At 38.9% G+C, this 27,829-nt stretch overlaps 1 protein-coding gene across 2 annotated transcripts in view; it reads right to left on the bottom strand.

Moving 5' to 3' along the window:
- PLCB1 (phospholipase C beta 1) overlaps positions 1-27,829 on the bottom strand; it is a 753,090-nt gene that overhangs the window by 171,521 nt on the left and 553,740 nt on the right. For both annotated transcript variants that reach the window (XM_025399458.1, XM_025399457.1), the window contains exons 11-12: positions 15,223-15,380; positions 4,014-4,096 (exon numbers count right to left, since the gene is read on the bottom strand). In XM_025399458.1, coding sequence (XP_025255243.1) covers positions 4,014-4,096; positions 15,223-15,380 — 241 coding nt within the window. The remainder of the gene's footprint in view (positions 1-4,013; positions 4,097-15,222; positions 15,381-27,829) is intronic.

Raw genomic sequence — 27,829 nt, 5'->3', positions numbered from 1 at the left:
AAGACACTTCATGGGATTCCGATGTAGCAACAGGATACATTGAAAGCAGCTAATAGCAGATTCCCTTTTATTGTCCATGGATAGGTGACTTCAGATATTGGGAGACAAAACCAGAAATTTCAGTGGCTTTTCTCGTTTTTTCTTTCTTTTTTAATAAATTAATTTTTTGTTTTTTGTTTTTTGAGACAAAGTCTCACTCTGTCACCCAGGCTGGAGTGCAGTGGCGTGATCTCGGCTCACTGCAGCCTCTGCCTCCCAGGTTCAAGTGATTCTCCTGCCTCAGCCTCCTGAGTAACTGGGACTATAGGTACCCGCTACCACACCCACTTTGTATTTGTAGTAGAGACAGGGTTTCACCGTTTTGGCCAGGATGGTCTTGATCTCCTGACCTCATGATCCGCCCGTCTCGGCCTCCCAAAGTGCTGGGATTACAGGAGTGAGCCACCGTGCCCAGTCCTTTTCTCCTTTTTTTCTAGTGTAAATTTGTTTTGGACGTGTGGCCCAAGTGAGCTGGGACCAGAGTTCTAAACCTGAAATTCCATATATGCAGCACACAGGGGAATAAAATAGTTCATCAGAGATAGCAGATAGGTGTCAGATGTCTTGCTGGTCTATTCTGAGGTCACTGTGCTGAGAAGGATTCTGAGGTTACTTCTAGGTTTAGTGGGAAAGAGTGTTGCTACTGCCTGCTATGGGTTCAGGAACTAGATGAGGTGACTCACAAGTCAAGCATGGGGTTTTAACAGCGGAGGGAAAGCTTATCGGTTTTCTTTGGGTGTGTGCTAGCCTCCCAGGAAAGAATGGTGGCTGAGCAGTTTTGATATCTGAAGGACAAGGGAAATATGAAGCAAGCAACTCCCACCCACTTCCTCCACAATAGAATTTTATCTTTTAGTATTTCACTGCCATTACATTATCTCAGTGGTTTGGGACACAATCATGGCATCCTGGAAAGGCTGTTTTCCTGTTTTCTTTTGTCATATATAAATTATTAATGAACTTGTAATAGCTAAATTTATCATTTTTAAGCCAGTAAGGGCAGTACAATGGCACTAGTCTCTTAGCCTTTGTGCATGATGCAGAAATTAGTTTTCATGTCCAGTTCTGGATCTCTACATGACTGGTGTGAAGAACTGCAAAAACCATCTTGTGTTTAAGCATTACAAGCCACAGAGGTGAACACTTGCTGGCCATTGTCTGGTGGATGCTCTCATTGTCTGAATTTGATGTTTTGAAGGCTTGTGATGCTTCTGTTTAGGCGTAGGAGATGTGTTGGTTAAAAGGTTAAAAGTGTGCATTTTGAAGTCACACTAACTGGATTGGAATCCCATCTCTGTCATGTTTTAGTTACATGGCCTTGAGCAAGTTGTTCATCCTCTTTAGGACTCAGTTTCATCATCTGTAAAATGGCGATAATCATAATATTTACTCTTAGAAGCTCCTGGGTTTGTGGTGAGGCTTACATGAGCTGAGGCTTGTAAAATATTTCAAAAACTGCTTGCCACAAAAAAATGTTTAATAAAGGTTAGCTGTTATGTTGGTGGAGGTGGCAGTTGATATTTTTCTGGCTATGTCAAGGGGAAGCTCAGTGTAGCAGGTGTGACAATACAGAATGGAACCATAGCCTTTCATTTTGTCTAATTTAAATAGAAACATCTCTTTAAGAAAATAAGTATGCCAATCCCAGCACTTTGGGAGGCCAAGGTGGGCGGATCACCTGAGGTCGGGAGTTCGAGACCAGCCTAACCAACATGGAGAATCCCCGTCTCTACTAAAAATACAAAATTAGCCGAGCATGGTGGCGCAGGCCTGTAATCCCAGCTACTCGGAAGGCTGAGGCAGGAGAATCACTTGAACCCGGGAGGCGGAGGTTGCAGTGAATCAGGATCGTGCCATGGCACTCTAGCCTGGGCAACAAGAGTGAAACTCTGTCTCAAAAAACAAAAAACAAAACAAAACAAGAAAAGGAAAGAAAGAAAGAAAGAAAGAAAGAAAGAAAGAAAGAAAGAAAGAAAGAAAGAAAGAAAGAAAGAAAGAAAGAAAGAAAGAAAGAAAGAAAGAAAGAAAGAAAGAAAGGAAAAAAGAAAAGTATGCCAGATGCCCTTCTTCTATTTAAAAAAAAAAAAAAAAAAAAAAAAANAAAGAAAGAAAGAAAGAAAGAAAGAAAGAAAGAAAGAAAGAAAGAAAGAAAGAAAGAAAGAAAGAAAGGAAAAAAGAAAAGTATGCCAGATGCCCTTCTTCTATTTAAAAAAAAAAAAAAAAAAAAAAAAAGCGTCCTCAAGTTGAAACTACAATGCCTGAAAGAAAAGTGCTAAAGTATTGTGATAGGGTTTAAATCTGCCTCTCTGACCAAATCTCATGTCAAATTGTAACCCCCGATGTTGGAAGCGGGGCCTGGTGGGAGGTGATTGGATCATGGGGGTGATTTCTTTTGGTTTAACACCATTCCCCTCAGTACTGTTGTTGTGATAGTGAGTTCTCACGAGATCTTGTTGTTTAAAAGTGTGTGACACCTCCTCACTCTCTCTTAGTCCTCCTCCTGCCATGTAAGACACCTGCTTCCACTCTGTTTTCCCATGAGTAAAAGCTCCCTGAGGCCTCCCCAGAAGCAGATGCCACCAGGCTTCCTGTACAGCCTGTGGAACTGTGAGCCAATTAAACCTCTTTTCTTCATAAATTACCCACTCTCTGGCATTTCTTTATAGCAGTACAAGAATGGACTAATACATATTGTTACAGGCCAATTACAAATGAATGGACAGAGATGAGAAATTGTTTAACAGAGTCAATTGCAAAGCAGAACCATCACAGCAAACTGGGTATTAAATACAGCCTCTAAAGAGGTGCCCCTTTGAGTAAGAACAGAAATAGCATGGAACAGAATAAATTCCTTTCTCTTCCTTTGACCCTCAGAAGCGTTGGAGAAGCTATATGCCAAAGGATTACATCATTCATTGAATGATTGTTGCATAATGAAACAGAACCACAAGCCAGTAAACGTAATATGGGTTTCTGGAGGGCAAACTGAAAAAATACAGATAATTATAAAATTGTCACATTTAACTACTTAGAAATTCTTCAAGTTGAAATTTGCTCATGACCAATCTGCATCTTTAATATTTAGTGAACGCTTTAAGAATTAGAGAATTGAAGCACGTGTTGCAAGTTACTTGGACAAAGAGGCTCAGTGACCTGGGAAAGGCTCTCATTAGGAAGGAGGGTCAAAAGAAACTTGTAATCCAAATTAGGACAGGTACTGCTGGCTTTTAGTTGAAAATTCTGGCTTAGGTTCCTGAAATGAAAGCGGGGGCTTTCATTCAATATGGATAACAATCTTTCATTCTGTAGCTCTTTAAAGTGAGTAACTACATGATAAACTAATATACATCTATCAGATATAAATGTGTCTCTCTTTGGTAATGTGTGCTAAAATGAATATAAAACAGTGAAGTCAAAATAACCTTTTCTTTGTGTAGCTCAGCAATACATGCAGGCTATTTTGAAATTGGCAAATACAAATATTGACAAACGGGAAAGCCAGTGAAAAGGGGGAATATGGAGGTTTGGTGAACTGAGTTCTGTGTAAGTGCAAATTGGTAAAATGGAATTCACAGCTCTCCCTCCACCTGCCACAAGGTGATGTTGGACTCAAATTGTGTGCAATAGAAGGAACTCATGAAGGAGAGTTATAAAAGTGGCCCACAGCACCCCAAATCTATGACAGAGACATGTATTGTGTAGGAAAACATGTTCCATTGCATTGCAAAAAGAAGAGATTTTAATTTAAAAACCATACTATGGTATGAAAATAAATCCTACAAGTCCAATGGACAATTTTAATGTTGATTATTTTAAGTGAATTCCATCACCTACAAATGAAAACATGCCAGTTAATATATAACATGACTGAAGAACACCATTAATAATGTCAAATAATTTTAAATCTGATAAACAATTACTCAGTATGCCCCATTTGGGAAAAAGACTCTTTCCTGAATATGTTGAATACTTACGAATCCACATGGTTCTCAAATGAAAGGAGAATTGGAAAAGGTGAAGTCTTAAATGCACACTCTGCAATTGCTTCTATCACTTCCTGAAAATGAGAACACATGTATATTCAGTATGCCAGAAATTTTCATCTGTATATTCTTGAGGTGTATTAAATCTATTAATATAGTTGTCTTTTCCATTCAGAGAATTGTATCAAATGGCCTGAAATGGCTAGAAGGGATTTCGAGGGCTGCTGGACGGTGCTATTTCCAACTCTTGATTCTGCAAAGTTATAAGAAGATTGGATTTTGGTGGAGGGGAGAGAGAAATGCAAAGGAGAGGATTCTCCTGTCTGCTAATTGTATCTATTTTTTAATAATGAAAGAAATCTAATCATATTATAAATATTTGGGACAGTAAGAGAAGGCAAAAATTTTCACCCACAAATCCACTTTCTGAACCAAACCATTGTTAGCATTTCATTATATTCACTTCTAGTCTGTCTCTCATGGATTTATGTAGTTTAGTTTTAGTTACAGTATATACTCAACTTGTATTTTTAAAAAGCATTGTTATTGAGATGTAACTTTTTTGAGATATAATCTGCCCATTAAAAGTGTACAGTTCAATGGTTTTTAGTATATTCAGAGTCACACGAGCGCCATCTCAATATAAGTTAGAACATTTTTATCGCCTCAAAAAGAAACCATGTACCCACTAGCAGCCACTCCCCATTCCTGCATCCCACCCCACACACCTAGTCCCAGGCAATCATTCATCTACTTTATGTCTTCATAGATTTGCCTATTTTAATTATTTCATATAAATGTAACCATACAATATATGGTTGTTTGTACTGACCATCTTTCACTTAGCATGGTTTCAAAGTTCATCCATGTTGTAACATGTATCAGTACTTCAATTTTCAATCTGCATTTTTAAAAATGTATGTGCCACAAGTTTCAATATGTGTACAAAATTCTAGAAAGTAAAGGTATCAAAATTGATTTAACCATTCCCCAACTGTTGGACAGCTACATTTGCAGAGTTGTCATTCAAGTAATTCTACAAAGAACATCTTCATTTTTTCCCTAATATCTTGAATGATTTTCTGGGAATGAATTCTCGGAAGGGGAATTCTTGATTTAAGAATATGAATACTCTTACAGTCCCTCATGTATCTTCAAATTGCTTTTCATTTTAGCATTTTAGATTGCCCAGAATAAGGCATGCAGGACCAGATTTCAATGCATATTCACCAGTTTGGGGCATTATTCTTAAAAATGTTTTTCTTATTTAAATGGTAGTAAAGTGCAGTCTCATTTATTATTTAATTATATCACTTTCAGTAGTAGTGAGGTTTCATATTCCCATACACTTGTTTTTAGTTATATTTATTTTTTTCATATTCTCCTTTTAAGTAGGTATTTCCACTCCTATTCCTTACGCCTGAGCCTTTTCTGCTATCGTCTCTACCTTCCCCATTCAACGTATAGCATTCTTTATATCCACTCCTGAAAGCTATTTCCCTGGCCCTAGAGTATAAATAAGGCTTTCTAATTCTGTACTATATTTGCATATATCCTCTAAGAAGGATTTGCCTGCATGGAGCGAGAAGAATCACTTTTACTGTTTCTTAGAAATGAACTCACAGATTATCTTTCATACATAATCAGTTTAACTTTTATGATAGTTGAGTCTGTCAAAAAAAAGCAAGCACTATAAAAGGTAAGCAACATCCAGATTTTAAATGCTATATTTGATTTATTTGAGCACAGGCTTTGGATTCAAACAGACTTTTGAATCCTTGCCTCTGAGATTTACAAGCTGTGTGACCTTGGGAAAATCACTTAATGCCTCTGTGTATTGGTTTGCTGACCTATAAAGTGGAGGCAATAAACCTCATTTCACAGATCTGTTGTGAAGACGCAGCAAGAGAAGGCAAAGGACTCAGCTCATCATGGTTATATATTCTCAGTTCAACTAAGGTGCAGAGATATTAACTGACTTACCTTAAGTCATAGAGAAGAGAATCCCAGGAAGGGATTAAACCCCAGGAAGATTTGTCTGACTCTAGAGCTTATTAATACCCAACCATTGCAGTAACTTCCATGTAGCTAATAATCTCAGCCAACTAAGAGCAAAGCCCTCAAAAGAACTGAGAATAGAGGTCATCAAGGATGTGGATACTAAGTGTGGGAAAAAAAGGGCTGGATTTTGTTTATTTCATAAATTTGGCACTAGTGTATCAGGTAAAGGATAAATACAGTAGAGCCATTCTCGCCTCCTCTCCTTCTCTCACATCTTTTAATTCCTCAGCAGTCTTGTCCAAAATAGATCCCGAGTACAGTCAAGTGTCAGCACCTCCACTGCTATCATCCTAATACAAAAACCACTGCAGTCACTGCTGTGTTAGATTTTATCATCATTGCCACTTATTTGCTTCCCCCTTCCTTTGGGAGGAGTCTATCTACACACTCTGTTGACCATAGGCTTGGCCGTGTGTTTTATTTTGGCCAAGGGCCTGGGTGTGAAAATGACATGTGCTGCTGCTGAGTAGAGTCTTGAAGATCCATCATGTTGTTGTCCAGCCATTACTCTTTCTCTTCTCCCATGAGTCCAGTGATATCATAGATGGGGGTTGTTCATTCAATATGAATTCCAAACAATAGCAATCAGAGCCACAGCTGACATCTAACCCGAGTGAGAAGTAAACCTTTGTGGCTGTAAATCACTGTGATCCTGGGGTTTCTTTTTATTGCAGAAAAACCTAGGAGAAGCTGACTGACAGAGTCTTTTTACTGCTTTCTGGCTTCTAGTGCTTGCCGCTGTATTCCACACCATAGCCAGAGTCATTGCTCCTAAACATGAGTAGACAGTTTCACTCCTTTTAATAAACTTTCCAATGACTTCCCATTTCACATGGAATGAAATCCAAATTCATTATCATCATCTACAGAGCCTAACTTGATCTGGCACCTGCCATTTCTTTAAATTCATCTCCTTTTCCTCTCCCTCTCTGTCACCTGGATACAGTCCATTGATCTTGTTGCTTTTCCTTGAATATATCAGGCATGCTTTCATCTCACCATCTTTGCACTGTGTTCCTTCAGTCAAAAATACTCACATGAAAGCATGATTTATTGCATTGATTTGGGAGTAAGTACAGCATCTGTGCCTAAACATCATCTTACCAAAGGCCTGCCTCCACCATCCAGACAGCATAACTCAGCTCTCTCTTTTCCTTGCCCACTGATTTAGATTGTTTTAAAGGGCATGTTTCTATGCACTGTATCTTTGTGTTTATTTTGATCTATCTTTCCTCACTAGACAGTGTAAACTTCTTGAGGTAAGAACTTGTTCTCTTCACTGTTCTGCTAAGGCATATTCTAGATGCTCACAAAATACTTTCAGATGAATGAATGAACTCCTGATATGTAACAGAAGAGAAACAGAATTCATCTAGTTGCGTTCCCATTTATTCTTCTATTGACTAGCTCAGAGATCAGCACACATTTTTCATAAAGGACCAGGTAGTGTTTTAGGCTTTGCTGGACATAGAACTTCTATTTCTATGGCAACTATTCAACTCTGCCTTTGAAGCTTGTGATGATTAATTTTATGTGTCAACTTGACTGGGTCATGGGGTGCCCAGATATTTGGTTAAACATTCTTCTGGGTGTCTCTGTGAGGGGTTTCTGGAAGAGATTAACATTTACATTGGTAGACCGAGTTAAGCAGCCTGCCCTCCCTGATGTGGATGGGCCTCATTCAATCCACTGGAAGCCTGAATCGGAGAAAAAAAAAAAAAAAAAGAAAGAAAAGACAGAGTAAAAAAGAATTTGCTGTTTCTGCTCGAGTGTTTTTGAGCTGGGACATCGGTCTTCTCCTACCTTGAGACTTGGACTTGTACTGCAGCTTACACCATTGCCTCTCCTTATTCTTACGCCTTTGGATCAGGACTGCTATTGTACCATTAGGTCAGCTGGGTCTCCAGCTTGTCAACTGAAGATCTTGGAATTTCTCAACTTCCATAACCACATGAGCCAGTTCCTTTTAATAACTCTGTCTCTCTAGGAAGAGAGCCAGTCCAGACTAACGCATAGCCCCAAAGCAGCCACAGATAATATGCAAACAATTGGATGTGGCTATGTTCCAACAAAGCTTAATTCACAAAAGCAGATGGCAGGATAAATGTGGCCTGCAGAAGATAATTTGTTGACCTTTGGACTAGTCTGATCATTGGCTTAAGCAAAGCTTAAAACTTGATTGTAACCAAAGTAAATGTAATTTTGTATTATAGAAGGTTGAATGTTGATTCATATTCAATAGCCAGATTAATTTTTTTTTTTTTTTTTTGAGACAGAGTCTCACTCTGTTGCCTGGGCTGGAGTGCAGTGGCCAGATCTCAGCTCACTGCAAGCTCCGCCTCCCAGGTTCCCGCCATTCTCCTGCCTCAGCCTCCCGAGTAGCTGGGACTACAGGCGCCGCCACCACGCCTGGCTAATTTTTCGTATTTTTAGTAGAGATGGGGTTTCACCGTGTTAGCCAGGATGGTCTCGATCTCCTGACCTCGTGATCCACCCATCTCGGCCTCCCAAAGTGCTGGGATTACAGGCTTGAGCCACCGCGCCGGGCCCTAGATTAATTTTTTAACAACTTCATGGCTGAAATTTCCAATAAACATTGAGCTTTAATTTTTTTTAAAGTCCTTCAAATATACATGTAAATAAAAGTGTAGTTAGTCTTTGCTACCTGTTGTTTTTCTTGAAATGAAGTCTTTCTCTGTTGCCCAGGCTGGAGTGCCATAGCATGATCTCGGTTCATAGTAACCTCTGCCTCCTTGGTTCAGGCGATTCTTGTGCCTTAGCTCCCAAGCAGGTCGGACTACAGGCACGTACCACCACACTCAGCTAATGTTTTGTGTTTTTAGTAGAGATGGGGTTTTGCCATGTTGGCCAAGCTGGTTTTGAACTTCTGACCTCAACTGATCTGCCTGCCTCAGCCTCCCAAAGTGCTGGGATTACAGGCATGAGGACTGTGCTGGCCAGCTTTGCTAACTTTTCTGATGATGGCTCTCTTCGTTGTCTATTTGAGAACTTCTCCAGCCACCTTTAATAATGAAAGTGGATTGTGGGCTCGCCTCATTGGTATTTAGGCCAAGGAGAGTTAAATCTGAAGGTGGGTAAGCCCCTCCTCCCCTCCTCTAATTTAGGAAGTGAGTATTTAGCTTCAGGTCAAATCTCTCTCATATCTTTATCTTAGGCTGATAAAATGTGAGTGCTTCTCTGGGCCTGCTCTTAGAATTGTAGGGAGTCCATGCACCCCCATCTTCGTAGCTCCCTGGGTTTCATTCTCTCTTCCCACAGTGGGGATGCTAGTGTGGTCTGAACTACAACTGGGCCACTGGGGTTCCTAGATTTTCCTGTCTTGCTTCCCCTGCTTTTCCCTTTGTCCTGCCTCTGACATTGTGTACTTCTGATCTTGTGTGCTTGACTTAGGACTCATGTTTGCAGTGGAGCATCCAAGCTCATCTGTTGTTCCCTTCTCTGCTCCTACTGGACCCCTAACCAAGGCCTGGGCTGTGTTTAGTTTACTACAATTTGGGCTTCTGGTACCTTCCTGGAAGTGAAGTGGATGCCATGGGTTGAGCGTAGAGGATGCCCACAGCTTCTACCATGGCAGCCTTACAGATAACTTAATTCAGCCCCCCACCTTCACTCTGGCTTAATAAGTCCATGCCCATGTAATACACAACCATTATATTTACAGAAAGAAAGCTAAGATTTGACTTTTATGCATTTCAATGATAACATCAGAAGCTCACATTTATAGAGTAGTCACTGCATGCCATGCATAGTTTAAGCAATATTTGTGTATTAAGTACAGTTACTGAATGCTTACTTATAATCACTCCAGGAGGTAAACACTATTATCATCTCCATTTTGCTGGTAACAAAGGAAACTTGCACTGGGAAGGAAGCTTCTCCAAGGTCTTGCAGCAACTGAATGGAAGAGCTGGTACTGGACCCCTGTCAGTCAGCTCCAGAGAGCATCCTTGCCTTCTGCGTTCACCTTTCTCTCTTTCTCACCCACCCTTCTCCCTCCTCTCTCTGTCCACCTCTCCCCATCTCTACCATAACTTTAGCTAGCAGCTTAGGAAACCTTTTGCAATTATTAAACCAAAAAAAAAAAAGAATTACTAAATTTCATCTAATAATTTTTAGTTAAGAGCAACTGAAAACTTTAGAAGTTCCACTGGAGAACTTTCATGCTTTTGTGCCTTTGAAATATTTTGTATGGTGTGCATGATCAGTCAGAATGAGAAAACCAGTTATCGCTTTTAAGTTTCACTCTTTCATACTTGCCATAATTGGTAGACATTGGATGTGAAAGTACAGTAATGCTCCATTGTTCCTTATCAAGCCAAAACTGTTTTTCAGAGACTTGTAGCACTAGATTCAATAATCTATAAACCGTATGGTTCAATTACTAAACTCCAGTGAGACAAACTGCCCTTGAAATCCTTTATCCTTGACAGACAACAGTAGGTGTATTTGGATATCCATTTTATATGTGCATTTAGGTAGCAGTGAAATTGCATCCTAAATTATTGTTTCTCTCAGGGAATGAATGACATTTTATTTTCAGAAATGCTCAATTTAACCTACTCAAATTTAATACATTTTCCTCATATATTTTATTACATTATCCAGTTTTCCATCTTGTATAATTGCCGGTTAAAAGGAAGCTGCCTAAAGGGAGAAAAATCACTCAGGGAAAGAGGTGGGTGGGTGGTGTCAAGCGTAAGGAGAAAGGCTATTGGATGGGAGAAGACAGAATGAAAACCAAGTGGTGAATTGCTATGTCTAGGCCACCAGGAAGACTAATGTGATGAGGCATAGAAACAGATACATGGGACAAATAATAAAGCCAGACTACAAAACAAAAAGCCCTTCATAAAGAGGCTGAATGTCTCCTTTCCCAGAGTATAACTTTTTATTTTGACCCATATAGTCAATAGGGAGCAAATGCCAATAGGATCTCTTGCTTTTGGGATCTATCACACAGAAGCTTTCCAGGTCACACACACTGAAAGCAGATACACTGGGGGACATAAAAATGAACTCCGCAATCAGTGTATTTTGCTGCAGTGCTATGCAGTGGAGCTATAGAATATAGTCTCGTTATACTGTGAATATCTGGCCCAAATGTTCAGGGCAGCTAAAACTGGCAAATGTTGGGGGAATGTTTTTCCCTGCCTCTACCAACATATTATGTGTAGGATGGAGAAAGACAAATTCACTTATCTGATGAGCAGAGGCAAGAAAGACTAAAAATGGAGGTTATGCTATATTTGATCTACTTGCTTTGGGAAGGGAAAATTCATCCAAAAACATTTATTGAGCACCTACTATATGTCAGGTTCTGCTCAAAGAAGAGAACTTGGGACAGATCAGGGAACAGAACAAAGAGCCCTGTCTTTGTGGAGCTTATGCATTAGTAGAAGAGACAATAGACAAGGGACATAGGAATTAAGCAAATTAGGCAGATTGTTAGAAGGTGATATGATAAGAGCCTTAGGAAAATACAATACTAAAAAGTTGGCATGTCAGGGTTATAAAGCGTGGGGATTGGGAGTGCTGGCTGGTGACAGTAGTAAATAGATCGGTCCCAGGAGGCCTCACTGAGAAGGTGACATTTGAGGAAGGCTTCAAGGAGGCAAGGAAATAACCAGGCAGATACCTATGGGAAGACCATTCCAGGCAGAGAGAAGAGCCTGTGCAAAGGCTGTGAGGTGGGACCAGCCTGGCACAGCCAAGGAACAGCAAGGTCAGTATAGTTGGAGCCCAGTGGGTGAGGGGGAAAGCAGTAAGAAACAAGGTAATGGGGGGATTGCAGATTATGTAGGGCCTTGTGCCCTGTTTCTCTTCTTACTCTTTCTTACAAAGTCACCTTACACACTGGGTTCAGGGAAAGCAGACTGCAGGCTGATAATCATGCAAGCAGGGTTGGGACTAGGATGAGGCAAGAGAAGCGACTAAGTGCAAAATTTAAAGAGACACTCACTCTCTAGTGCCAGCTCCGTGCTTACACGGCCCTGAGAGCAAAGACACCCTTAAATTTTACTTGCTAGGTAACTTACTTGCCTTCCTGTAGTCTCAGTCCTGATGCAAAGCATCCTTGCTACTATATATCTGTCTGCAAAATAGGTTGGCATTTCTACTCCCCACATCCATCCTCACCCACTGTCACCTACCCACATCTCAGCCAGAACTGTCTATCCTGCTATGGGCATTAGCAGGAGGAACAGCTGGAAAAACCAACTGGGATGATGAATTCACTCCTCTCTTTAGCCATCCCCACTCCCAACTCTAGCAGGCAGACAGGAAGCAGCATTCTGGGCTAGATTTCGTCTTTAAGCCTCTCACCCGCTGGCAAGTGTGTGGACATGGTTGAGAAGCCTTGCTTCCAGAGCCCAGGAAGATGTATTCAATCAGCCCGTGACTCTGGGATTACAGATGTAATTGAAGAACCACTTCTATGATCGAGTGCACAAGGAGAGTCACTCCAAGTTGACTCAATGGCAGGCAGAGGCCAAGAAGCAAATGTTCCACATAAAATAAATATGCCTTAGGATATGCTTGCTGTTTATTCTCCCCCAAGGAACTCAGAGAACTTGGAGGATTTCAAATTATTAAGAAAATAACAATTGCTTCTCACAATGTCTCTGGAGGGTAGACAGGGCAGTGGCCTGGGAAGGGAGGCAGGTCTTCCTGGCGGACGGACAGTGTGTGGTGCCACCAGCTCTCATCTCCATCAGGGCATGCTGTCTGCCATTCCAGGAGCATCATCATCCATCAACAGACAGATGAGCACAAGATGCACTGGCTCCACACGAGGGTCACCTGTCTCCACTTTTTCTTAAAGAGCCCAACTATGTTAAACTGCATCTTACGTAGTTGACAAAGGACCACAGCAAGGTCTGAGAGGGAGGAAGCGGGACTATGGAAGGAATTTTAAAAAACATTGATTTTCCACTTAAGAAAATGCAAGGGTCATAATCGTGCTCAATTTCAGGAACAGACACAACTTTTAAAGATTTCAATCAGAATTAACGTCAACCCCATATTCAACTTTGTTGTAAAATTTACGTGAAGGGGGCTATTTTCTCTCATTATTGCATTGTAGGCTAAGTTGAAGAAATCATGAAAAGTCATATTCCTTAGGCACAACGTAATATGCATATTTTTAGGTGTGAATGATATTACTGCTGAAAAAATTTTTATTATTGTCTAATACAGCAACTTCGATCAGAAAAATCCTTTTGTTTAAACAGAAACTTGGCTGTCCCTTGAAAATCTTGCTTCTTGTTAGCTGCTGTCTTCAGTGATCACTGTGTATTTTCTCATATCTCAAGTGTTTCACAGTAAGAAGCTGGGTTTGGGATCTTTTTGCTCTCAATGCTACTTCTAAAACACTACCTTTCAATCTTCTGAAAAAAAAAAAAAAATCCTAGTTCCCATGAAGCAGCCAAAAGAGTTTTTACCTCTTCACTTCTGCCATCTACTGAGCCACCCTCATTCAGCAAAGAGTTGGCAAGTGGCTCACAGTTTCTTCATTCAAAGCTTTTTCACTAACCTTGGCAATATTAACATTATATTCATCCCATATTCTAGCTTCTCAGTACTCTAATCTCCCATTTTCAACGGCCTTGTCTCCACTCACCTTAGTTACTTACATACTTGGACTCTGTTTCCTTGGTTGCTTCAGATAAGAGTTGGTGACACTTCCCTGAGACCCAGGTATCCCAGGCAATAGGGCTTATGCCTTGGGACCTAGTGCAAGAGGTTGTCCTCCAGCCCTTCTCTTCTGATTCCCATTTAAAGGGGTGAAAAAGCCTGAGTCAGCCAAGAGAACATTTTCCCTGAAGCCCACACCTTCTTTCTCCAGTCACTCTCCAAGTACCTAGGACCCCAGATTTCCCCTACTCCAACTGCCCCAACCCCCTGGGGAAGGCTCTTTGCAGGAGATGTGGACAGACTTTAGACATTTGGGCTTGGGTGTCCATACACATGAATGTGAGGCCCTTTGTGGTGCAACATAGAGCTAAAGTTGGAAAAAGAAGAGAGACCAAATGCACCTCATTTCTCATTAACAAGAATGACTGATGCATCGTTATCAATAACAGCTTTAGTCCTGCTTCCTAGATAGGATTTACTAAGATACCCTCTCATAGGATTGTTCCTGCTTGCTGACAGCACCCAATCCATTGCAAAACCCTTCTCCCTTGAACCGTCCCCCAAATCGCCTACTATAAGCCCAAGTTCTGTAACTCCTCTCTAATACACTTTCACTGAGATACCCCAGCTCCCCACAACATGTGTTCTCCTTTGTTGTATGAGCAAACAAACCCAACTTGACCATAGGTATGTTCCCGGGGGTCTTTGACTGGTTGGCATCACCATTCCAACAGCTAGCATCACAGAATGGAATCTTATCTAATAATTAACAGTAGTAATTAATATTATCATCCTGAAAAGAAAGTCAAAAAATCTAGAATTACCTGAAACAATATTAATGAACTTTCTAAACAATGTGGAGTGAAAAAAGCAAGTCATAAAATAATGTATACTATAGTGTGAATCAACGTACAAGTGAAAAAAATTGGTGAAGTTACATCATTTAGGGCTGCACATAAATTTGTTCTTTGTGCTCTAAAGAAGTGCAAAGTAGGGATCACTGTAATAGTCAGGACGGTGGTCACCTCTGAGGGTAAACAGGTCATTCTGATGGGAATGGATACATGGAAGTGTTTCAGGTACACCCAAGTTTCTATTTCTCAATTTAGATGGTAGTTACATGGATGCATACTTTATAGCCATTAGTTAAAGCATATAAATAAGTTGTCTGTATTCTTTAAGTATGTACATTTCACAAAAATAAAATGCAAGAAATTAGGAGTAAGAGTGCTAAAGAGGACAAGACAAATACATTGATATTTCCTTTCACAAGACAGTTTCCTTAGAATTTGGTTAGCATGGATTAATTCACCTGATGCCAATTATTCATGAATAAACAGCCAAATTTTAGCCTCCGAAATTGCAAAGATGATTAACAGCCTTTGGACTTAATTGTGATGACTGGGACTTTCTACCTTAGAAGGCTTTAACCAAAAGGAATCAGGTGTCCCCAGCTGCCTCTCTTAGTAACATTCATAAACCTTACCTTGAAAGATATTTCAGTTGTCATGGTGAAGCCATGGGTGATGACAGGTTCCTCTTCTGCAGTTCGTCCCTTCCAGCAGTCCAGCTCCACACAGCGACAACCAGACAGAAGCACTTGGCGATACATCTCAACAGAGGAGTTTCCAGCCAGTTGGCCAGCTATAAAACACCAACAAAACAAACCCCAGATTCCCAATAAGCAAGGAAGACAGTGGTGCTTTCTTAGAAAGGCTCCTCAATAGTGGGAAAACAGAGTCTAAGAGCTGGAGCAGTTATTCTTTGCCTTTCTTCTGCCTCAACACACCAGAAGGTAATGGCTCAATCTCAAATAGAATCTGTAGTAGTGCTTTGGGGAAAGATAGGGCATTGTAACAATAACAACGATGCACGTTTATTAACTATTTACCATGTGCCAATTACAGGTTTTTGGACTGTATATATATTAAACATTTAATCTTCACAAAAAAATCTCTGTGGTATAACTATTTAATAAAAAGAAAATACCCATTTCACATAGTAAAATGGCACAGAGTTAAGTTGCCCAAGTTTCCATTGCTAGGAAGTAGAAGATCCAGGATTATAGCATCAAAACTCACTCTTTTAATTCTGACTGCCTCCTAATGAGAATTTATTGCTGGAAGACTGTTCTTTTATATAAGCCAGCTGCCTCTGACATGTTTGCTGAAGGCACAAATGCTGAGAAAGCTAAACATTCTGTTTTTAAAAGGCTCTTCTTAAAAAATAAATTTAAATTAAACAGAGGAGTGCAAAACTTATTCTCTAATAATTACAAAATGTTGTTGAAAGAAACTAAAGAAGATCCAAATAAATGGAAATACATCTCATGTTCATGGAACAGAAGACTTGGTATTGCTAAGATGACACTACTCCCCACCATTGGCCTAAAGATACAATTCTTATCAAAATCTCACCAGGCTTTTTTGGAAAAAAGGGACAAGCTGATCCAAAGTTCATACAGAAATGTAAGTAACCTTAAATAGCCAAAGCAATCTTGAAAAATAAGAACAAAGTTGGAGGAATCACACTTCTCAAAACTTACAACAAAGCTACAGTAATCAAGACCATGTGGTAGTGGCATAAAGAAAGACATACAGATTAATGGAAATAGAACTGAGATTTCCAAACTAAACCCTCAATTTATGGTCAACTGACTTTCAACAATTGCCAAGACAATTCAGTGTGAAAGAACAGTCTTTTCAACAGTGTTGGGACAACTGGATAGCCACATACACAAAAAAGAAGAAGAATCCTTACCTCATAACATACAGAACTAAATTCAAATTGGATCAAGTGTATAAATGTAAGAGCTAAAACTACAAAACCTTTAGGAGAAAACATAGCAGTAAATTTTTTGTGACCTTGATTAGGCGATGGGTTTGTAGATACAACACCAAAAACACAAGCAACAGAAGAAAAAGATAAACTTTACAAGAATTAGACTTTTGTGAGTAGAACTAACATACCCTAGTAAAGTGATGAGAATTATTATAATCAAAACACCTGAAAGGTCTGAGGGCCTTGATTATAATACACAGGGCATGGAAGCCAAAAGCTCCTATTTTACTTAAGTCAATGGAAGTCACTAATTTCAGGATAAATTATTTTTGAAAGAGCAATAATAAACAGCTCTTTCAACAGGCCCATTCGCAACACATAAATTTAAGTCTTTGGTTTTCCCTATTAAAGATTTTCTTTCATTTATACTCTATAAGCCCCAATCATTTTTTAAAAGTTTTTCTTCTTCTTTCTTTGAGATGGGATCTCACTCTGTCACCTAGGCTAGAAAGCAGTGGTGTGATCATAGCTCACTGAAGCCTCAACCTCCTGGGCTCAAGTCATCCTCCTTCCTAAGCCTCCTAAGTAGCTGGGGCCACTGATGTGCACGAGCATGCTCAAATAATTTTTGTATTTTGTTTAGAGACAGGGTCTCCTTATGTTGCCCAGGTTGGTCTCAAACTCCTGGGCTCAACTGATCCTCCTGCTTCTGCCTCAGGAAGTGCTGAGATTACAGGCATAAACCACCACATTTGGTCTACCATCATTTTTTTAAATAGCCAGTTAAAAGATGGCATATTGATGCAAACTGTTAAAATGACTTTGAAATGGACAAGATGTGCCCCGTGGAGACACACAGGACAAATAAAATGGGATTAAGCCCACTAGCTTAATTTTATTTTTATATGCATGTCATAATACTCAACCATCAGCATAACAAAAGTATGACATTTTTGAGTTCTATGGAGCCCTAGTAAATGCACTGAAAGGCTGATTAAGTGGGTCTGCATAATAACTTTTCCTTACTGGAAAAATGGGATGTTTTTAACACAACGATGCATTTGGAAAAGCAGAAATGCTGACAAAATGACCTAGAAAGTTCCTGATGCTGGATAATCAAATTGCCATTAATAATTGCTTCAAAGTTCATTGTCATGGCAAAGATTTACAAAGGTCTTTTTTGCATTAGGGACAAGGGGACAGTGGGAGTAAAGGGGAAAAGACAAACATTTATATGTTATTCCTAAACTTAAAGGGGAGCTATAGCTAAAGGAAGTGAATAATTCAAATATTATTCGGTTATTTAATTTAAAATACTTGCTCCTGCAGAAAATTACACCTGTATTAAAGAATAGAGCAGATTCTTGTGTGTACTGTTTAGAGAATTGTTTAAGCACATTATTGACTATATCAACACAATTACATTTTGCACAATTTCTGAATCAATTTCATTAATACTAGTTGAATGTTACTAACTTTAGTAAGGATAACGTGATGAATTTAATCAGATTTAACAGTGTATCAAAGTAGATAAATACCTAACAGACACTAGAGCATTCTGTAATAAGAGGTTCAACGTTTTGAGAAACATTTCCTTAGATTTTCTTGTGAATATTTTGAATCAAAGAACAATTAGAAGGAATTTGATGTATTTTTTGAATGTTGATCAGTTAATGTTTTGAAAACCACGGTAAGGCATGAGGTTGGGTTTGTGAGATGCAAAGGAATGTGGGGAAAAAACTGAAAAATAAAAAAGAGAAAGAGTTTATTGTCCAACAGCTAAGACCAAAAGAATCCCTCCAAGGTAAACTCATTGTTCATTCTTAAAATGAATACTTTTTATTAGAAATGGAAGCCTCCCAAAGAAAGCATACTTTGAGAAAACCCACATTTATCCATAATTATCCTATTCTTTGGAATGCATGTTAGGTTCCCTGTATGTTTTACTTCATTTATGGAAATATTTTTCAAACACATGTATTCATATTCTCTGTTACTCTCTTCTTTTCTGCCTTAAGCCTCAAAGCTGATTTATTTTTGTTCACTAAAATTCTTAACTCCTCATTATTACATCTCATCTACCCATTATATTTCCATTTGAATATATTGACTAAATATAGCTTCTGGGGCTAGGGGATCGCTGAAGGTTGAGATTAGTGATAGGTCATGAGTCATTCAACCTTTGGTATTTCTGAAACTAGTATTTGACATCATCTCTCCCTGGCTCTGAACACCCTCTGGAATACATTCCAAGCCCATGATTGAACTTGGGAGCTGAAGCTCCTTCTCAGAGTAATTCATAATACTGCTCCAAGTCACAGCTCTGCAACTTCTCACTTGACTGCATTCATTTTGGGTGGCTGGTTACATTCCCTTGAGGTTTGTCTCACATTACGCAAGGCATCCAGGGATAGAAAAAACCAGAAGATCGAAAATAGCAATCCTTCCATTAACACAAACTTCTGAAGAATTTCTCATCTTGCAGTGGCTGATGATTAATTGCCTGTTTTCATATTTATCATTAACGTCTTCCCTCCAACCTCCAGGGTAAGAAGGTTCTAGAATGTGATATATTTGTGAATTCAGTGGCCTTCTTCAATAGTCATTGTCCCCTTCAACAGATGGGAATGAGGACTATATTTCCTTGCTTTCAATGCTATGACAGCTATTCAGGGCATGTAATCTCATGGCTACACCTGAGGAAACTGTCTAAAATGCAGAGAATGTATTATTTGTCTTGACCATCTCTAGATGCATCTGTTGGATCTGATTTCTCACTTACATGGTACCTGCCTGCTGCCCCAGTGAAACCATGGTGCTCTCTTGAACACAGAGCAATTGACATGAGATGGCTTAGGAGACAAAGTGTCTATGTAGGAGCCTAAAGTCATTTCCACTCTTGAGAAAACGACTTCAAGTATATGCCTTCCTGATTAGAGGAGCTTCACCATTATGTGTTTGTACATATTCCCCAAAACATTTTCTGTGGGAGGCAAAATACTGGTTACTGGGGATATGAAAATGACATGAGACATATTCCTTTACCCTTACCATCTAGGTAGGGAGGCAAACATAAATTTATTCCCATTCTTACACTTCCAGTTGCCCTTTTGTCTCTTCTTTCTCTTTTTCCTTGTCAATAAAATATTTTATCTAGGTTCTGATATGCTTCAGGGTCTTCTCTGCAGCCTTGGGGTAAATCTTGACTCTTCTCAGTCAGTCATGATAGTTTTATGGCCCATGTTAGCAATTACTGTGGGCATTGCTGTGCGGTGTGACTCTGAGCTAAATATAACGCAGCATAAAGAATGCCTACCAGATTGAGGGGACGGAGGTGGGGGCTGTCAGGGAACCTCTAGGAACATTTTCTTCATTCTTAGAAGGGTCACAAGAACTTTCGCCATCTCCTTTGTGGATCTCGGTAGCGCTTAGAGTGCACAGTCATCTTGAAACCATAAGGGGACCAAAAAGACAGAAAGCACCTGGGTCTTCCATAATATTAATGAATTTCTGATTTAACCAATCCTCAACCACTCTGCTCCTAGGTGCCTTGCTGTGTGAGGTAATACACTGCTTAATTCTTTAAGCCATTAAATAATGGCATCCTATCACTTTCAGCCACAAGAACCCTGGCTGTTTTAATTTGTCTCCATTTTACAAACAAAGAAACCAAGGCTCAAATGAGTTAAGTATGTCATTTACTTAAAGGCCATTTTAAACTGGGCCCTGTTTATTTCCTAAGCTCATCTTTTCATTCTACCACCTGACTTTCTTAGGTATGTGTGTGCTCTAAACCAAAAGCAAATGATTAAACGTTGCATATGCTAAGGGCTAAATGAGTGGGAGAGATGGGAAAGAGAGGAGGGATGCTCAAAGTCTGGGTTTGTAGCAGATAACTGGCAAGGGTACAGCTAGGTCTGGAATCATTTTTAGAACTTTTCTGCAGCCAAGAACTTACACATGAGGAGAGGAGTTGAATAATTATCAGAAACATTCAGTCAGATAATTTAATTCATCAGATTATTGGGGATAGCAAGACCCTCAAATCTAATGGTTTCCTTCTTATCTGAATGAAGATATTAACTGTCTGGAGATACACTACTTTGCCTTTCCAGTGTTTCTGAAGCCATTATCTCCCAAATAGTTGGGAGTATGGGAAGGTTTATGAAGAGGTGCACAAGTCTAGTTTGTATTTACTGCATACTGTTTCTTCCTGGGAGGATTTCTTTTTCTTGAGTCAGAAGGGTGGATTCCTCAAGGAAAAGCAATAATTTAAAACATAATCAGTACTGGGGGTACTGCCAAAATCACCCCAAACCCAAAAAGTGACCATGATAATTAAAAACCACTCATTGAGTGCATCTATTTCTCTCAATGATGCAATTTCTTTTTCCTTCTGGGCATCTTGATATTCAACAAAGGGGCAATAATGAGCAGACAAATAGACATAATAATAATGCATTGCTACACTTATTGGTTTTCATTCTGTGTATTTAATTTTTACAGTTCCATTAGATGCTCAAAGAAAATATCCTGAATATTGAAATTCCTCTTATTTGGATTTAGATAGCACTTTTCAGGAATATTAGTCCTTAAAATGCTCCAGGAAAATAAGTTGGGTGGTGACAAGGAGGATGAAGAGTTAATGAGTGTGAGACTCTGATCCTTTTATTTTATATTCAAAACACATTATGGTAGGTGCTAACCTTTGTTTGCACCTAGCATTTCTTAAACTCATTTGAATAGGAAAACTTTCTTTTTTCCACCAGTCACTCTTTATATGAAATAATGTTTCTATAAATACAGTTTCTACTTGTTCTGAAAATGGCTGTAAAGTATAAAAATGAAATTATTTTCTAGATATTAATTTTAAAATTTAATAGGATTCCATTGGATTAGTCATTGGTTACATTTTTATTTTATAACATTCTTATTTGGTTTGGGGTAACTTGAATGTTTATATCATAGAAATCTGAGTTTATCCAAAGGCTTCTGAGAAACAGGACTTCTACATTACTTTCATCTGTAATTAAAACAATGATTCTACCAATAATATGTGAAGTAAAACCAAATTTTGATGAATGAGTCAAAACAGCATTTCAGGCAAAACTTCAAGAGCCTGTATTTATATTTTTATATTTTTCTAATTATATGGAATTCTCCTTAATTTACTTGCATGAAAATAAATGACTGGTATTGGGGCAAGGTAATATTGTGAGAACGTAGATTTGACTGCCTTTGCAAAAATTGTGACAGTGAGAGAAATCTGACATAGCTGACTCCATGTTGCTTCTAACCTCACAAATTAACTGTCCTTGCTCATTCCTGAGCACAGACCAAGATAACTATGGGAGGAAATTAGTATATAGTTTGATTTTAAAACAAAGATGATAACAATCCCTTTCCAAAACTAATCCCCTCGTTTCTTGGGGACCAAAACAACTTTTGTAGAACTAACAAATTGACCACAAGGTCGGAATTATGGTTTAGGACTGAAGTCACAAGATTTGTAGCCTCCCTAATTGCTCCTATATATAGCATCACTATTATAAAACCTAAGACTGGTGTTTAAAGTATTGTTCAGCCCTTGAATTCTCATGGACCAACTAGTGCCACCCATCCTGTGACCCATGCCAAGAAATGGACTAAACTTCTCCCAGGGACTGTCTCAGTACAAGAAGACAGCTTTGACCCCCATGTCATTTCATTCCTGACCTACCAATAGCATTCCTCATTCCCTAACCACTTCCCAACCCCCTCCTGCCTAACTATCCGTGAAAAATCCTAGCTTCTGAATTATCAGAGAGACTGTTTTGAGAAATATGTCCCATCCTTCTGCTCAGCTGCCTTGCAATAAGAAAACTTTCTCTGCTGTAACACCTGCCGTTCTCAGTGTATTGGCTTTTTCTAGGCAGCAGGCAAGAAGAACCCTGTTGGGTGGTTACAGATTTATCTAATGCAAACCTTGGTATAATAATACAGAGCTCGGAAAAGGGAGCAAGATAAAAAACAACAGCAACAACGAAACCCCTTAGATGAGAATACAATTTGACATAGTTAATATAGTTTTAAAACACTGAATATTTGAAAATATGTGGATTCTAACATTACTAGAAGTTAAATAATTGAAGAGATAATTGACCAGAAACCAGGTATATGAATCAGATGGTGGTGATACAAAACCATTGTACAGAAATTTGGAGACAGCTATTAGAGTTCTTTCTTCATAAAAAAGGTAAAGCCTTCTCTTTCCTAATAGCTGAAAGTATCACATCATTTTGTTAGTCTGATCAGCTGTTAATATGCCAACACCCTCAAATTTAAACTAATCTGACACAATGGAGCCAAATTTTTTACCACATCTGTGTTTACCAAGTTATACACAGGAAGGGCATATGAATGACTGAGAATAAATTAATTTGATTGTAAATTTTTAGTTAAATGTACTTTTAAAACTGCATATACAAATTTGAACTACATTCTGTAGTTTTATTACTTGTATTAATATTGAAAATTTTCTTAATACTCTTATAAGTTTGTCAGTAAATTGAATGAGATAGTATGTATAATCTGTTAGGTATCAAGATTACTAAAGAGAGCACAGCTCAGCAAAATCGGCATACAAGGGACATACCTTAATGAATTAAAAGCCATCTGTGACAAACCCACAGCCAGCACAATAGTGAATGGGGAAAAACTGAAAGCATTCCTCCTGAGAATGGGAACAAGGATGTCCACTCTCACCACTCTTCTTCACCATAGTACTGGAAGTCTTGGCCAGAGCAATCAGACAAGAGAAAGAAATAAAGGGCATCCAAATCAGCAAAGAGGAAGTCATACTGTCCCTGTTTGCTGATGATATGATTGTTTACCTTAAAAACCCTAAGGACTCCTCTAGAAAGCTCCTAGAACAGATAAAAGCATTCAGCAAAGTTTCCAGATACAAGATTAATATATGCAAATCAGTAGCTCTTTTATACATCAACAGTGACCAAGCAGAGAATCAAATTAAGAACTCAACCATTTTACAATAGCTGCAAAAAAAAAAAAAAAAAAAAAAAAAAAAACTTAGGAATATACCTAACAAAGGACTCAAAAGGCCTCTAAAAGGAAAACTACAAAACACTGCTGAAATAAATCATAGAGGACACAAACAACTGGAAACACATCCCATGCTCATGGATGGGTAGAATCAATATTGTGAGAATGGCCATACTGCTAAAAGCAGTCTACAAATTCAATGCAATCTCCATCAAAATACCACCATCATTCTTCACAGTTAGAAAAAAAATTCTAAAATTCATATGGAACCAAAAAAGAGCCCACATAGCCAAAGCAAGACTAAGCAAAAAGAACAAATCTGGAGGCATCACACTACCTGATTTCAAACTATACTCTAAGGCCATAGTCACCAAAACAGTGTGGTACTCGTATAAAAATAAGCACATAGAACAATGGGACAGAATAGAGAACCCAGAAATAAACCCAAATACTTACAGCCAACTTATCTTCAACCAAGCAACCAAAAACATAAAATGGGGAAGAAACACCCTTTTCAACAAATTGTGCTGGAGTAATTGGCTAGCCACATGTAGGAAAATGAAACTGGATCCTCATCTCTCACCTTATACAAAAATCAACTCAAAATGGATTAAGGACCTAAATCTAAGACCTGAAACTATAAAAATTCTAGAAGATAACATTGGAAAAAACCTTTTAGACATTGGCTTAGGCAAGGATTTCATGACCAAAAATTGCTTTTGGGTAAAAGCAATTGCATAAAACCAAAGATAAATAGCTGGGACCTAATTAAACTAAAGAGCTTTTGCATGGCAAAAGGAACAGTCAGCAGAGTAAACAGACAACCCACAGAGTGAGAGAAAATCTTCACAATCTATACATCTGACAAAGGACTAATATCCAGAATCTACAATGATCTCAAACAAATCAGTAAGGAGAAAACAATCAATTCCATCAAAAAGTGGGTTAAGGACATGAACAGACAATTCTCAAAAGAAGATATACAAACGACCAACAAACATATGAAAAAATGCTCAACATCACTAATGATCAGGGAATGCAAATCAAAACCAGAATGCGATACCACCTTACTCCTGCAAGAATGGCCATAATCCAAGAATCAAAAAACAGTAGATGTTGGCATGGATGCAGTGATCAGGGAACACTTCTACATTGCTGGTGGGAATGTAAACTAGTGCAGCCACTGTGGAAAACAGTGTGGAGATTCCTTAAAGAACTAAAAGTAGAACTACCATTTGATCCAACAATCCCACTATTGGGTATCCACCCAGAGGAAAAGAAGTCATTATTTGAAAAAGATACTTGCACATGCATGTTTACAGCAGCACAATTCACAATAGCAAAATTGTGGAACCAACTGAAATGCCCATCAGTCAATGAGTGGATATAGAAACTGTGGTATGTATATTCGATAGAATACTACTCAGTCACAAAAAGGAATGAATTAACAGTATTTCCAATGATTTGGATGAAATTAGAGACAATTTTTCTAAGTGAAGTAACTCAGGAATGAAAAACCATACATCATATGTTCTCACTGATATGTGGGAGCTAAAATATGAGGATGCAAAGGCTTAAGAATGATATAATAAACTGTGGTGACTTGGGGCAGGGGGTGAGGGATAAAAGACAACCAGTATGGTTCAGTGTATACTGCTTGGGTGATGGGTGCATCAGGATCTCATCTCACAAATCTCCACTAAAGAACTTACTCTTTATACCACCTATATTATACTCTAATACCACCTATACCCCTATAACTGATGGAAAAATAAAATTTTTAAAAAAGAATTTAAATTGGGGACAGGCACAGCGGCTCATGTCATTAATCCCAGCACTTTGGGAGGTTGAGACAGAAGGATTGCTTGAGCTCAGGAGTCTGAGACCAGCCTGGGCAACATAGTGAGACCTTGTCTCTACAAGAAATAAAAAATTAGCCAGGTGTGGTGGCACGTGCCTGTAGTTTCAGCTACTCACGAGGCTGAGGTGGGAGGACTGCTTGAGCCCAGGAGATCGGGACTACAGTGAGTTATCATCATGCCACTGTGCTCCAGCCTGGGCAACAGAGTGAGGCCCTGTCTCAATAATAATAATAATAATAATAATTTAAATTGGTAGGTAGAAGTAGAAATATTTATGTGAACTCGTGCCTTAAAAAGACAAAAAAAAATATGTTTTCTTCCTTTGATCACTGAAACAGTCCAGGCAATGTTCAGAGTCCAAATTGCTGTTACTCATACTTTTTCTTTCCCATCAAAAAGAACCAGGGCTCATTGGGGAATAGTCTGTTTCCATCTCTGGAGCAGAAAAGAATAAGGTGAGTGCAGAAGATCTTTATGTGCCAGAACACTTCCAAAGATTAATAGGTCATGTCAAGAGGACACAAATGATAGCGTAAAAATGTCTCCCACTAACCAAAGTTGAGACAATTTGGTCTCTCAAAAGGAAAATGGTAGCTGTGATTCAATGAACATACATAAAATCTGAAAACCCTAGTGATATGCAGAAAGGGAAAAATTAATATATTCTGAAAGAAGGTGAAAAAATAGAATGTATATTCAGTCAGTCTTGTCATTCATTTTGGTACTACTGACTCATTTATTATATGACAAATAAAATAGAATGTAATGAACATAAATATATCGGTTGGAAGGTATTTTGGACTCAAAAGATTATTAGTAAAAAATCTACTCTAGGCCGGGCGCGGTGGCTCAAGCCTGTAATCCCAGCACTTTGGGAGGCCGAGACAGGCGGATCACGAGGTCAGGAGATCGAGACCATCCTGGCTAACACGGTGAAACCCCGTCTCTACTAAAAAAAATACAAAAAACTAGCCGGTCGAGGTGGCGGGCACCTGTAGTCCCAGCTACTCGGGAGGCTGAGGCAGGAGAATGGCGTAAACCCAGGAGGCGGAGCTTGCAGTGAGCTGAGATCCGGCCACTGCACTCCAGCCTGGGCCACAGAGCGAGACTCCATCTCAAAAACAAACAAACAAACAAACAAACAAAAAATCTACTCTATATTGTGACTTCCAGTTAAATAAAATCACACACAATACCCAAAATTCAACCGGACATATACTTAAGTATTTTTGAGTTTTGTGGTCCTAAATATAGGATAAATGTAAGATTCTATAATGTGCTCAGATTTTAAAAATTATACTTCTTTGAATTTTATCATGTCACAGATCTAGACTCTTAAAGTGATATTCCATGAACCTCCTTGAACTTGGATGAGAAAAAATGGTTACAGTTTTAATTTTAACCTCCACACAAAATTTAACGTTCTCTTTAGTTAAGTATGTAGCTTACAAGTCACTAGCAAGAGCTGTGTATTATATTCCAATTGTTGCAAATATCACAACATTTTGCTTATACTTAGTCAAATTGTGTTAATACTGAGATATACAAGGATATATATCACAACATTTTATAAAAATATTTCAATGAAATTTATTTCCTCTTTAATTCTAGGTACTTAATTTATGCATTTAGCATTCTGAGAAGGGTACATACACTTCACCAGACTGCCAGATAGGTCAATGCTTAATTTAAGCTCAGATTAGGAAACACATTGTTGTTTTTTCCTACTTTATTATAACATTTACAATAAAGTATAAGTTGTCATTCACAGGTCAATTTGTTTTTGTCTAAAGCCCTGTCCTACCTTGAACAAAAAGCAATTACTTAATTTTTTTTTTTTTTTTTTGAGACAAGAGTTTCATTCTTGTCACCCAGGCTGGGGTGCAGTGGCACCATCTCAGCTCACTGCAACCTCCGCCTCTTGGGTTCAAGTGATTCTCCTGCCTCAGCCTCCCAAATAGCTAGGTTTACAGGTGTGCGCCACCACACCTGGCTGATTTTTTTTGTATTTTCAGTAGAGACAGGAGTTTCTCCATGTTGACCAGGCTGGTCTCAAACTCCTGACCTCAGGTGATCCACCCGCCTCGGCATCCCAAAGTGCTGAGATTATAGGCATGAGCCACCACTTAAGACCTTCTGAGCTGTCATGTAGATGAACACGGCCCAGAGAACTGGATAGGACTGGACATGGCTTCAAGTACACTGAAGAATGAGTTCAGTTACACAAAAATCCCATTGGTCTGAAAATGTCAGCCATGGTTGCATTTTAGAAGATTTGAAAACTTAGGCTATGGAGAAATGATGCTATTGCTTCCTATACATGTGGACATGACTGCTCATGGGAGGCGGGAGGCTTTGGTGGTGGAACCCCAGAGTTCTCAGAGGCACTTCACAGGAAATGGAAGAAAA

This window comes from Theropithecus gelada, chromosome 10, assembly GCF_003255815.1.
Source record: "Theropithecus gelada isolate Dixy chromosome 10, Tgel_1.0, whole genome shotgun sequence".
In the NCBI taxonomy this organism is placed as follows: domain Eukaryota; kingdom Metazoa; phylum Chordata; class Mammalia; order Primates; family Cercopithecidae; genus Theropithecus; species Theropithecus gelada.
The sequence above is the reverse complement of the archived record's forward strand: the minus strand, read 5'-3'. Positions and strand labels throughout refer to the sequence as shown.